Source organism: Buteo buteo, chromosome 23, assembly GCF_964188355.1.
Source record: "Buteo buteo chromosome 23, bButBut1.hap1.1, whole genome shotgun sequence".
Taxonomy (NCBI): domain Eukaryota; kingdom Metazoa; phylum Chordata; class Aves; order Accipitriformes; family Accipitridae; genus Buteo; species Buteo buteo.
This window is the reverse complement of record NC_134193.1, coordinates 2,617,604-2,630,730: the sequence shown is the minus strand read 5'-3', so window position 1 is coordinate 2,630,730 and position 13,127 is coordinate 2,617,604. Positions and strand designations below refer to the sequence as shown.

Sequence of the window (13,127 nt, the reverse complement as noted above, 5' to 3'; positions counted from 1 at the left end):
TGTCAGGTATCCTGTGTAGCTTTATAAATGGAGAAAGTGAGGCACAGGCTTAATTATTTATTAAAGGAGTAGGAGTGTTTGGAATGGAAATTAGTTGTCCTACTTGGACGGTAGGAAGAGGCAGTGGCACTGCAGGTACCTAACATTGCCTTTGAATTTGGGTGTATAAAAGCCTTAAGCAGGGCTGCAGGAGTTTGGAGCAGAAAATTCCTCTATTAACCTCTGGTGTCAGGTAGCTAATGACATAGACCAAGGCTGGTTCTTCATCGACTGAGCAAAACAGAGGTAACCAGCCCACTTTGTATTTTGTTGCATCTGAACTAAAACCAAAGATAATTCAGATAATTCTGCATTTTACCATCCACTTTTTCAGTTTGTTTTGGGTTTTTTGTGTGCTTTGTGTAATGCATAGTAGAAGTACTAGCACACTACAGAACGATGAAATGCAGAATGATCCTACATCTCCTGCTTCATGGTGATTTCAGGACGTAGTTCTAGCTGCTTGTTTTTCATCTTTATTTTTTTCTGTCTTGAATGAAGCTGGTCTGGAGCAGAGGGGTGTCCCACAGCCCTCATCTTGCATTTCCAAAGCATGGGGCGAGAGCCGGCGCACCCCATGCTGGCAGAGCTCAGCTGGGTCAGCAGCGTCTTGACTCTGCTTTTGTCTCACGGACCTGTTCTGCTGTCTCTTCCTGATGGGTTTCCATTCTAGAATAAACAGACATTTCTGTTGAAAGCAAGCGCCAGCCTCTCCCTTTACAGAGGAATTTAACTTGCTTTGTGCAGTGTGAAACACTGCAGTACAACATTCTTCATTCAAATCTCCTCCTGTTTTGAAATGAAGAGCCATGAGTACCTGGCTCCCCTCCCTCCATCTGTCCACACCCAGGCTGCTCATTGCTTGCAAATGAATTAACATGATTTCTGAAGGGTGTTTCTGTACATTTCCCACACTTTTTGGTCAGTCTCATTAATTCTCACACTCTGATGCTCCATGGGGAAGCCCAGGATTGATCACTGCTTGTGAGCCTTTGCTGGACTTGATACTTCATTCCTTCATAACTTTTTTGTGGTGTTTGAAATGTTAAATAGTGGTGTTAATGGTGTCCTGGACAGCACAGCAAGTGTTGGAAACGGCGTGTGGTCGGGGAGGACAGGGTGGTCCCAGGGCTGGTGGAGGAGCAGGAGTTAAACTTCTTTCCTGGAGTGTGAGCGCCTCGTGCAATACCCAGTGGAAATCCCCACTCCTGTTCTCTCTCCCAAAAAGGATCCAGAAACTTATGTTTTACTCATAGCCAGCCTTGGTTTCCTGAGAAATTGGGAGTTATTTGATTGAAAATGTGTGCAGCATGTGTTTAGCTTTATTCCTTACTGCATTTATTCCCTGTTGTTGACTTCCTATAACTGGGAGCACGCGTCCAGGCTCCTTGCACTGCTAACCACCTTTTTTTGTAATTAACACAGCAGGGTTTGAGGAAAGAATCTCTTCTTTCTGAGAGAAAGGTTTGAGCAGTCAGGAGAAGAGTGTGGTGAAAAATACCTGAGAGTCTGGTGCTTCAGGGAGACTTGGTTTGCCCTGGGCCAGAAGCAGAAAGGACATTTAAAGCAGGAAAAAACCCCAAACCTTATGTTAAAAATGTTCACCAAATTTTTGGCCATCTCTGCAGTGTTGGCTTTGTCACCCTGCATGAGAGGAAGCCGTTCAAATAAGTATTAAAAAGTTGTTTGGAGAACATATTATTTCAGGTTGCTTAATGGGCCCAAAGCAATTTCTGCCTCCCAGAGCGCACAGGCACTTGGGATGCTCGTTACTGGAGGCTACAAAGAGTTCGTCAGCTTGAACTATTTTCTGAGTACTAAAAATGTGATCTAGAGTGCGTGTGTGTTGCTTTTGATTAAGCTAGTAGTCCATGTGTCAGAATGACTTTTAAATTGTTTATTACATAAATCCATGCTGCAAACCAGTGATAAAATGTAGTTTTACTCCTTGCCCATAGTATTTTATCCAGCATTCAAAAAGTGGGAAAGCATAAGCAAAGGTTTGTCTGAATTTTTTTTAGCTTGATGTCATCTGGGGGAAACCTTGAACTGAGTAGACAATCCTAAAATAGCCGTGAAACTTCCTGTAGGCAGAAGTAGTTGTAATGCTCCTGCATTTAAGTTTTGGGTTTTCACTTATTTGAAATGTATTGATAAACTTTTTTTTGTTTTGAATAAACAGTTGTAGAACCTAAAGTATAATACAGCCCCATGTACTTAGACATGTTATCTTTATCAGGGGTTTTATGTGCACTATGGATTAGTTACAAAGATGAGGACTTGGCTTGCACATACAGGAGGAGTTACCCACACTCTGCCATTGGAATTAGGGCAGTGAATCCCTGCACAGGGTAATTTAATCTGGATTCTGTTTTTAAACATCCTCCCTGAAAAGTCAACAGCATGGACTGTGTTTTGATAAAAGTAAAGGACACTTTCATGGCTATTTCATTAGACAAAAAAAAATAAAATCTAAATATTTAATTTGAATTCTGCATGGATTAAATGCCTTGGCAACTTTGTAAACATGTTTAATTGCATAATTTTGAGCATTTGCTTAAAAGCTTTGCAGATCTGAAGCCTTGCATCAGTTTGCAGTCTGAATTGCAGATGACTGTTTTTTCGTACGGGTATGGAAAACCAATGTGTAGGCTTGCTGCGTTCAATGGGATTCTAGTTGAAGGGTGCTTAAAGTTATAAAATTTTCAAGCTACCAGTTGCGATGGAGGCGTTGCACAACTGTAATAAAGGCAGAAAGCATCGTCTGCCTTGCTCATTTAAGTGATGCTTTTGTTATGCCTAGAAAAGCTGGTAGACCCAAGTAATTAGTGATGCAAATATATTATGATGTAGGTATGAAAATAAAAAATGAGCGTCCTCAGTACTTCACTGAGACTAGCCTTAATTTTAGCTTTTAAGCATGTCTTGCATCCTCTTCTTTTACTTCACCAATGCAAAACTTTATGCACTCATCTTACACCTCAAAATGATTTTATCAATCTGTATTAGAAAGAATTTCAGGTACTAACACCTACAATTTTGTTTATATATTTATAACTATAAAGGGATTCTTGTCAACATGTATTACCCAATGCTAATATTTCTCAAATAGGTAAGGAATATTCTGTTTTCTAAAGGAAAATTTACCTTTTCCAGGGCATGCAGTTTCTGACAAGATTATGAATCTGAACCTGAATCTCCCTCCTGGCTCTGGTCTTAAACAAAAGACTGTATTTCCTCCTCTTATATCATTTTCACTTCAAAGCCTGGTTTTTAGATACCAGTGAAATTTTTAAGGCTGTGATGATCAACAGCTTTCAGCTTGCAGCGCATTTTGTTCCGTGAAATTCTTGCTGTTACTGTATAAAGACTTTTCTAAGTCATTAAACCTCCCAGCCATAGTCAGGGTTGTTGGGCTGTTGTCTGTCATTTGGCACAGCCCTTGTTGTAATCATATACTAAAAAAAATACTGAGGCTGTTTTCCCCGAACTACAAAGTCTTTCACCTTTGGAGTACAGCCTTTCTTATATATGATGGTAGAGCAAATGTGAACAATTCCTAGGAATTAATAACATACTGGGAATATGTCAAAATATGTAATCCAAAGCATTCTCTAAAACTTATTTATATATTTAAATGTTTTTAACTTTTAGTTGAAGCTGTGTTGTTGCTTGTTTTTAATTTTTTGAAACTGAATGGAGTGTTAACTTCAAACTAAACTATAATCTTAACATAAACTTCCACAGGGTTTACAAAAGGAGGCAGGTGGATGCCTGTGCTGCCGCTGTCTTACTCTGATGTTCAGCACCTGCATGTGTGGCAGCTTTTAGGAGACAGGAATTTAACAAACTCATCACAGACAAGGTGCAAGATCTAAAATTACTGCTCCAGGCTTCTGTATGAAGTGGAGATTTTGTTCATTTTGGACTGCTTTGTCTTTCATATGCCTGAAAGATAAGACTGTGTTAGAGCTGTGCGTGCAGTTTAATGCTTCGTGTCTTCCAGTCTTTCTGTGTAATTGCTTCTTACATGCTGGGCGGGGGTCCTGAAAAGTCAGGGGTATAACTGAGCTACACGTGAAGGTTTTGAATTTGCTAACTTCCACCTTCCCATTTGTGGTTTGATTCTGTTTTGCTTTGATTTTGACGTGCCTCCTGTTTGTATTGAGCTTATATGGCATTAACATGGGAGGAGGACCGCTCCTTGCAAAGCAGCCGTGGGGGACCACTAAGTCAAGGCAAGAGCGTGGACGGTTTTGGAGTTCAGCTCTGCCAGTTGGAGCGGATTTGTGTGGGTGAGAGGATTGCTGTTTAATCTGGGCGGGAGCTGGGGGTTGGTGGTGCTGTTTTGTTGTCATCCCACTCCTTTCCCAAGCTTGTCATCTTTTTATACAGCATGGCATTCGGGATAGGGGTGGGAACATCCTGAGAAACCTACAGTGCAGATACATGGAGATGCAGCTCGATACTGAAAAGCAGCTCGGGTTGCTTGTGCCTTCTCCTAGTGCTCTGTGCTGCACAGGCTGTGATTCACCGTGTTGCTATCCAGTCAGAGCACTTAAAGCTTGTCGCTGGAAAGAGCTGAAACCCTGCCTAGGGAGATGATCCTGCTTGGAGCAGGAACGTTGCTCAGAGTGCGTGAGATGACTGGGCAAGGAGGTCTCCTGGGTCTGAGTTTGTCCTTCTAGCTCTGTACATGACCTACCGAAGAATGAATAAGTTGGTACAGGAATTTGTTTCTGTACTTCCAACTTTAGTTTATAGGATGCTTAAGCCTAAAAAAATCATTTTGGTAAATTCTTTTTTAGAAGCTTAACATTGCATGCTGCAGAAAAGCAAGGTATAGTTCCAGTCAGAGTGTATATATCTGCCTGCTCTGGGTGTAAGTATTTTATGATGGTGCATATTCTTGCCAGGAGCTTTGCAGAAACCCTGTCCTGTTTGGTGTAGTTCAAGAAGCCCCCACTGTTCAGTAGAGGTTCATAATTGCACCACAATTCTTATAATCTGCTCAAGTGTAAAAAAAAAAAAAAGTATCGGTTTTAAAAATTAAGGATAACCTACTATTAATTTTGTTTACTGGATCCTTCCCAAGATTGTAGGGTAGGAGTGTTTTGGGACCTCGGGTTTGTCATGTAACTAGCCACCTAGACACTCATCTAGTTTAAACTAGTGGGCTTTTTCAAGCAGGAGCAATCAATTCCTGAAGATCATCTGGATTTGTTAAAGATACAACTGAGTATGGTGGTATCTTAAAATGTAATGTGTCTCTTAACTTGCCTATGATGAAAACTACTAGCAATGACCTTTCCATAGAAGTATTAGAGGGACTATCGCTTAAATACCATCATTTTATTCAGGGACAGTTACCTTCATGATAATGCAGTATCATTTGTGCCTATCAATACTTTATATGCTTCAAAGTTTAAAAAGGAAGAAAGTCAAATAGATAATAAACGTTGAGAATGACAAATGTGACTAAAATACAGGAGGTAGAAGATCCTTCCTTACCCTTTTGAATTCATTAAAAACTAGACATGCCTGCTGAGTGGTACAGGGAATGTTGGACAGGTAGTTGCAGAAAGAGTAAAAGTAAAATTATGCAACTGTCTAGCATTATACAATACTCTGTCCCTCTGTGACCTAGGTGACTTCATGATCTGGTGATGGAAGTGAATAAATGCTTCGTTTTAAATGGATGGAAAACTTTTTTGTTGCTACTGGGGACGTTTTAAATACGTAGCTGTCAGCCAGGTGAGCTTGAAATGCAATGGAAAGGATTCTGCAATACAGGGCAAGGCTTAGTGTGAGAATAAGAATACCTGGTGTTTAATCGTAATTTTACTACAAGCATCTTGACCTTGAATTAAATGTGCTTATTCACCTTTAGGCACTTGAAGCATTGGCAGCAGGAGCACAGTCTTCAGGAGGTTGTTCCTTGTCTTGAACGATCACAGTGGGTGGGATCGCTAAGGTCTACAAGTTTTAGGAAAGGAAAGGAGGTGGAAGGCTTTTTGGTGTTTAAAGTGGCTGTTAACCTAATAACCTGTGTAAATTAAAAGAAGCGAAAGCAATGAATTCAAAATTAAAGTGGTTGTTGTGACTGCAGACGTAAAAAGGTCCTGTGTAATAGGGTGACCTGTGGGTTAGAGCATGCACAGCCTCTGACTCTGCCGTGGTATGTTCTCGGAGTAAGTCTGAAAAAAACCCCCCAAACTTTTGCTTGTGTAAGCAATGGGAAAACAAGCAGATACTTTATACTCTAGAAAGCCCAATAAGCCTCAGGAAATTCCTGCATTCTTGATTTTATTTTGTGGCAAAGAACTGTGTGGTGTGTTTTTGAAAGATGAGCAAGGTTGCCCTTCTCCAGCCCAGCGCCACAGTCTCGATAAGCTGGAACTGAATAGCTTATTGTTCCTTTGCAGGCAGCCTGATCAGCTGTCACTGCTCCCCTCAAAAAACACTGAGTTTATTTATAAAGAAAAAGCGCTGATATCACATTTCTTACTAAAGGAAAAGGTTACTAGTTCTTGCTGCTGTTTAGCAGGAGAGCTGTGTGTGAAGTATCCCACCTTGAGAACCAAGAGTTTGAGCTTCGTTGTAATTTTGTAATTAAAATACATGTGCTCTACTGATCTTCTAGTCTTTGAGAACTACTAGTTTGTTGGAACTGGTCCTTTGTATTTCTACTTTTTCTTCTGGAGCTAGATTCTCAGTCGAGAACATGACTGATGGAGAACGTCAGAGTTGCCAGGTTGTCACCCTTGTAAAAGCTCCATCAGTTGTAGCATGGAGAAGGGTAGGTGGCACGCCGTTACCTGTCTGAGCTGTATCTGGTGTTTTCTGTTCCTACCTCAATCCTCCTTTTAAACATAGTGCCTACTGTTCATCCATACTAATAGGGTAGCTGACTTTTTCTGAAAAATAACACTGTGCAGATGATCAAGCCCTAAATGCACAAATAGGTGTGCATCATATACAAGGAAGATATTTGCTGCATTTGAATTCTGTGCCTCTTTCTTTATCTGCTTAGCAGAAAATGCCACATCTGCTCAAGTATTTTCTATGTGTGATACCTTTTCATGGGCCTAGAAACTAAGCCACAGCTTATTAAAATGAGTGTCTTTGCCCAATGACTTCTGAAAAGGTCACAGAGTTGTTTCTATGTTGGGACCATCCCTTCTGCTGAGGAAAGGGTGGAGGAGAAGACACAAAGGGAGGAAGAGCTTTCTAATACTTCTTGCCTTGAAGGATGTTCTTTCTTGAATGTCAGACTTGCAGATGAGTGTCAGGTTAAGGACTAGGCAGACTGATTCATCGCAGCAAGGAAACGCTATGTTACTGTGCATTTTGGTGCTATTATTGTCTAGCTACCTCACCTTTTCTTTATGAAAGTCTTAATGACAAAGCCGCAGGTAGAATGGGGTTGTCTTGTTTGCATTGCACGTGGCTAAACATGTCACTTGTGCAGAGTTTTGCAAATCCATTAGTAGTTTTGTAATTGGGGACTGAGCTGAGTGAAGATGATGTATATAGCATACGTTGAGCATCAGCAGCAAATTTTTAAATAAGTGCTAGTGGACTTAATGTGTGTAAGCATTCGTTCGTTCCCCGTGCCCCTCCCAGCCCCTGCCGATCCTGAAATACTTCTGCTAGCTGGAACCGAGCAAGCAACAAAGAAATCTCACAAACAAAGAAATCTCACAATGTGCAAGAAACGCAATACGCAGGTTTTACCTAGCGTTGCTCACGCCTCCCTGTGCCGCCTTCCCTGCGGACTGAGGGTTGTGCCCTTGCGAGCGCGGTAGGGCAGAGGTTCCCCCCTCTGGGTTTGTTTCTGCAGTGCCCTTGCAGCCAGCCATGGCAGCAGGACCCGATGGTGCTGGTCCCTGCCCAGGGGTGAACCCGCACCCTTCCTGCTGCAGCCGCCTTGGCTGGAGAGGGAACCGTAGCTGGGGCTTCCCTCGGCCCGGAGAAACGGGCGTGCTGAAGTGGTTTTGATTAGAGAAGTATGTGGACAACTCAGGCCTGTGTATTTGCTTGTATTTCTATTTCCTGATGAAGGAAGTTTTCTGTTTTCTAAAATTCTCTCCTGAGAAAAAAATAAGCTTGACCAGCTTTGCCCACACATCGCAGTTTCGACTACTCAGTTTCGTTCTATGTTACGACCTTGCTGCCTGTATTTTCTTCTCACAGTGAAAGCTACAGAAGACCCTGGGTACTACATTCTCAGAGAAGTGGTACTACCAAATGAAAGTGCTAATCAAGGTCATCTTCAAGCCTGGAAACCCCACATTTTTGCAGGTTTTTTTTTTTTTTTTTTTTTTGGCAAGCCTAACTAGGAGCTGTATTTGTATACATGTGTTTTGGGGTTCCTAAAATAAAGATGTGTGCTTTCTTCATTGCAAATCCTGGACCCCCTGGAACTGTTTGTTCCCACAGATGTGAGCACAATTCAAGGCAACTGATACTCATAGCGCATGGCAAGAGTAAAACGCTTGGAGGTCCAGATGGTATGCTTTTTCTGGGCAAAGGGACAAGTGTACGGAGGAGGCCAAGCTGGCCTCTATAACTGCATATCTCAGGAATTAGCAATGAAGTAGTTGATTAAAAAATTGCATTTGGAAAATGATACTTACCCACCTTCAGTTGTGATGACGAAATTGTGGGTGCCTGCAGTTGCAATGCATAGATATAAACAAAGCTGTGCACACTGAAAACCTGAATGTTACTCATTTTATTGCCGATTCTGAATTCAGCGTGGAACAACACACCTCTGAAAACCTTTGGAAAGAGCAGCAATAACAGTCAAGCAATAGCGGGCATCTCTACAGTTTGAGTGCTCAAAGACCTTTAGATGAAAGTGCATATTTTATTGTTTTCATGTTGAGTTTATTGCCTGTATAAAAGCCAAATAACCTCTATTAGCTGCATCACTGAATATTTCTGCATTTTTATACTCAGAGATTGACATGCTTCTGCTACGTTTTCTTGCCCTGCTTGATGGTGAGCAAGTCATTTCACTATTCTGTCCCTCAAATTCGGAATCAGTAAGATAAGGAGAACACCACCCAGGCTTAAAGGGCTAATGTGAGAAGTTTTCATATTTGTAAAATGTTTGAAAAGTGTTTGTAAAATATTGTGTTAATACAAATAGATGTCTTCAGTAATAATTATGCATAATAATAATACTAACACCTATATCTGTGTGCTTTATGGGTCCTTTAGACATAGATAAGTTACTTGCACATATTTTAAAAAGAAAAAATAGCCTTCCTGGAGATAATTCCCTAGTGGGAAGTGCTATCGTGTTGGCTCTCTGAAGGGGTGTCTTTATTTTGATGGCTTGGTTTATAATGAGAGCTGCACAGCTGGAGACTCAGTAACTAACTGAATAATCCGAAGTTGGTGCCTTTGGGGAGTGCCCCAGTATGTGCAGTGTCTTGTTTCTGCATCAAGAGCAGTCTGCAAAGGAATTTGATAGAAATTCCCTGAAGTGATTTTCTGAGCTGACGTGGGGTATTGCAGCATTCAGTCCTTTTTCCAGACTGAGATTCAGTACATTTTTAGGCAGTGACCACTTCTTCTTGATGCCAAAAATGCACTTGACACTCGTAATTGATGCACTGTTCAGCAGTAAAGCTTTGCTTGTAGGTCTGTGCACCAGATTGCAGGTTATTGGATAGATTTCCTGCAACTGGTGCATCCGAGATGCAATCGCAATAATTTTCTGTCTGCAGATATAGTTAATCATAATTGAGCTTTGCTGACATACCACTAATGAGGGAACATATTTTTAACTATATTTTACTGGAGAATTTTTATGGTGTTTTTTCTAACGGGATTTTGTTTAATCTTTAGTGCTTTTATTTGTTACAGAGATCCGTGCCCAGTTGGTAGAGCAGCTGAAATGCCTTGACCAACAGTGTGAGCTTCGGGTCCAGTTACTGCAGGACTTGCAGGATTTCTTCCGCAAGAAGGCAGAAATTGAGATGGATTACTCAAGGAATTTGGAGAAGTTGGCTGAGAGATTCCTGGCTAAAACTAGGAGCACCAAAGACCAGCAATTCAAGTAGAGTATTTGCCTTTTGTTTTTGCCCTTTTTTCCCTGTAGATGTGGTCACAAGGATAGGAATACAAAAAGAGAGCTGATATAGCACTACTGTGAATGTCAGAATAAAATGTTTCCCAAGTTTGTGTTAAACACAGAACCCATTTCATGTTTCTACACAGCCTGGTTTCTAGCTTCATTTCAATAATTCCTGGTAGGTCCTGTGTTGTCAATAGGGAACGGAATAGTAAAAATTCGCATGTCTAAAAGGAGTAATTTTCTTGGGAAGGTGGGCACAGCTGTACACCTGATCTAATGGACAAAGCCAGAATTTCCTTCAGCGTCAGTGGCTTTGGTCTGTTTTTTCAAGTATAACTGTTTCTAATCTGTTAAACACTGTGATTTACCATTGCAGCTCTCTGTTTTCAATATCCTACACATATTCAGTGCAGGAATTAAGAGTGTTGTATCTCTGCTACTATTACTTCAAAACAGAACAGAAATAAGGCCACTAGTACTTCTAAATGGAGCTGTGCCGTTTGGCGGGGCAGAATCCCTAGATACAAAGCTGATGGGACTCGTGAAAATTTAAAGATGTCCTTATTGACAATCAGTTGTCTCACCAGCTTGAAACATTATTTACAGGTAGATCTGATTGTACTGTTTTGGTTGTTCCCTGCTTAGATGTTTGGGTTGGGATGACTAATGTGTATCAAATGTGGTTTCATGGATTCAAAGCCTTCTGATTTACTACTGACTCCTGCCTGGAGGAGGGGACACAGGTGCTTTTCTCAGGAAGGGGGATGCAGGAGAGGACCTGTGGGTGAAGAAGGGGCTGGTGCAGGCTGCATGGCATGGAGACATCAGCCCAGTGAGTAGGTGGCCAGCACAAAGCCACAGCCACATGGCTTCTGTAGCTGACATCTGGGCAGTGTGCAAGCTTGGTGGGTTTTACTGTCAGGGTAGCAGCTGGGGAAAACACGGAGCAAAAGCAGCCTTGGCATCTGAATCATTTCTGCTTTGGACAGATTGGTCTGAGAGGATCCGCCTGGGTCTGCCTCCACCCAAAGCGCAACGTCACTTTTAGCATTATTTGGGTCGGGCCATTATTGTGTTTTTGTTGTTTTGTTGTTCTTGTGTTTGGAGGGTTATGGGGATATATCAGCTTTGCCTTTCCACTAGAAGCTCTTTTTGTGAAAGCCATTAAGTAGGCACCATTTTAGTTTCCTTTCTGTACAGCTTTGATGTCATTTACTTGAGTTCTTATTTAAAACGCATATTGTGCTATGTTGTCGGGAAAGCACGACTCCCAAGCATAGCTATTTGACAGCTTGGAGTAGAGTTATTCTGCGTATCTATAGAGCTGTAATTGTCTTAAGTATTTTTTTCTTTTCCTTTACAGTGAAAGTGTTCTTGTAACTATAAGCTGCGCATATTCTGCATGTGCCTTTAAGATGGCACTAAAGAAATGGCATGTTGAACTATAATTTTCCTCTGCATTATGATTGGTCTTTTTCAGTTTATTTTGTTGTTATACCTGGTGAAAATTGAGGTGATTTCCTTTATATTACATGATATGAAACATCCCATCAGAAATGCTTTTGTATTCAGCTTTCACTGTTGAGAAAGTTGTATATAGCTTACTTCCTATTTTGAGATTTAGAGTGAATTTTTAATGCGGAATTTTTTACCCTAATTGAACAGAATCCTACGTGGTGTCATGCTTCGTGTGAATTAAATATGCTGGCTGTGATACTGCAGTGTTTTTTAAATTTGTTTGTTTGTTCTAATGCATTTTCCTCACTGACCCCTGCCCCTGGTTTTTGAGCTGTTTGTACTTTAGATAGGCTTTATAAAGTTGCGCCTGGACCAAATCGACCTCAAATATCCTAGCTATTGAGTGTAGCCTGAATTGGACAGGCGATTTTATCAGCACATAAAACTTTCACTTGAATTTCTGAATTAAATGTCCATGCTTTTCTGGTCAAGTCCAGGGCATTGCCCAAAATATGCTAAAACCTGTTACTGAGCATCAGTTTCACTTTGCTTTGCAGAGAGAGGGCTAATGCTACTTAGGCTCCTGATTTCACTTAAAGTAGCAGCAGATAGCTCCTGGCAGAAAAGCATCTTGCTCTTGGAATATGTTACCCCTGCAAGGTTTGAGTCCCAAATGTACATGTTGTTAATTTGGTCAAGAGTTGGAATAAGGGAAAAAAATAACTATAAGGCTGCTGGGTCTGTGGGCAGTATTTTGTCAGAGCAGTGGCACACAGTTGTGAAGCTGTCTGTCCTGGGTAGTTCCATCTATTACTTGTTCGGTCATTTGTGTCCGCTGGCTGTAAGATTCAGAAATGTGTCAGAATACCACAGGGATCAGTAAGGAAGCAATTCCAATTATAATTACCTATCCCCAACACTGCTTTGTCTGAATAGCGAAGAGTAACTTGGCTGGTATCTTTTCTGTAGATGCTGAAGCTGTAATCTCATTTGGAAGCCCCCAGAAGACCATTTGATCAAAGCCAACCATCAGATCTCTCCTCCTAAGGAGCCTGGTATTACATGACTATGAGATGTGCACAGGCGGGTGGCTACTCTGTAATTGCCTGGCTGTGACCCTATAAATATACAGTAATAGCATGTTCTTTTGATAACATGATAATTATGTCGGAAGGTACCATATCATTCAGTGACTGCTTACCATGTCACTTGCCGTTTTTAGATCTCATAACACACTGTCAAGGAGGAAATCTGTCAGGCAGTAACCCTGTAATTTGCATGTGCTTTCATACTCAATAGCTATTATGTAATTGCCAAGTTGCTCCAAATGTGTTCATTTAAGGGAATGCTGTCAAGGGCAAGAGGCTTCAGTCTGACCCTTGAAATTGGATTGTGTGGCTTCCTCCACCATCCATCTCCAAGCTGGTAAAAGCACATGCTTAAAGGAAAGAGCAATGTGAAGTGCAGGCTTGTGTTGGGTTTCTAACAAATGCATTGCATGGGGTTTATTTTTCTTAGATGTGGCTGCATCAGAGGGTAA

At 41.2% G+C, this 13,127-nt stretch overlaps 1 protein-coding gene across 2 annotated transcripts in view; it reads left to right on the top strand.

The window, feature by feature from the left end:
- Positions 1 to 13,127, top strand: part of SRGAP2 (SLIT-ROBO Rho GTPase activating protein 2) — a 115,352-nt gene that overhangs the window by 28,145 nt on the left and 74,080 nt on the right. For both annotated transcript variants that reach the window (XM_075056015.1, XM_075056013.1), the window contains exon 3: positions 9,919 to 10,111. In XM_075056015.1, the coding sequence (XP_074912116.1) occupies positions 9,919 to 10,111 (193 nt within the window). The remainder of the gene's footprint in view (positions 1 to 9,918; positions 10,112 to 13,127) is intronic.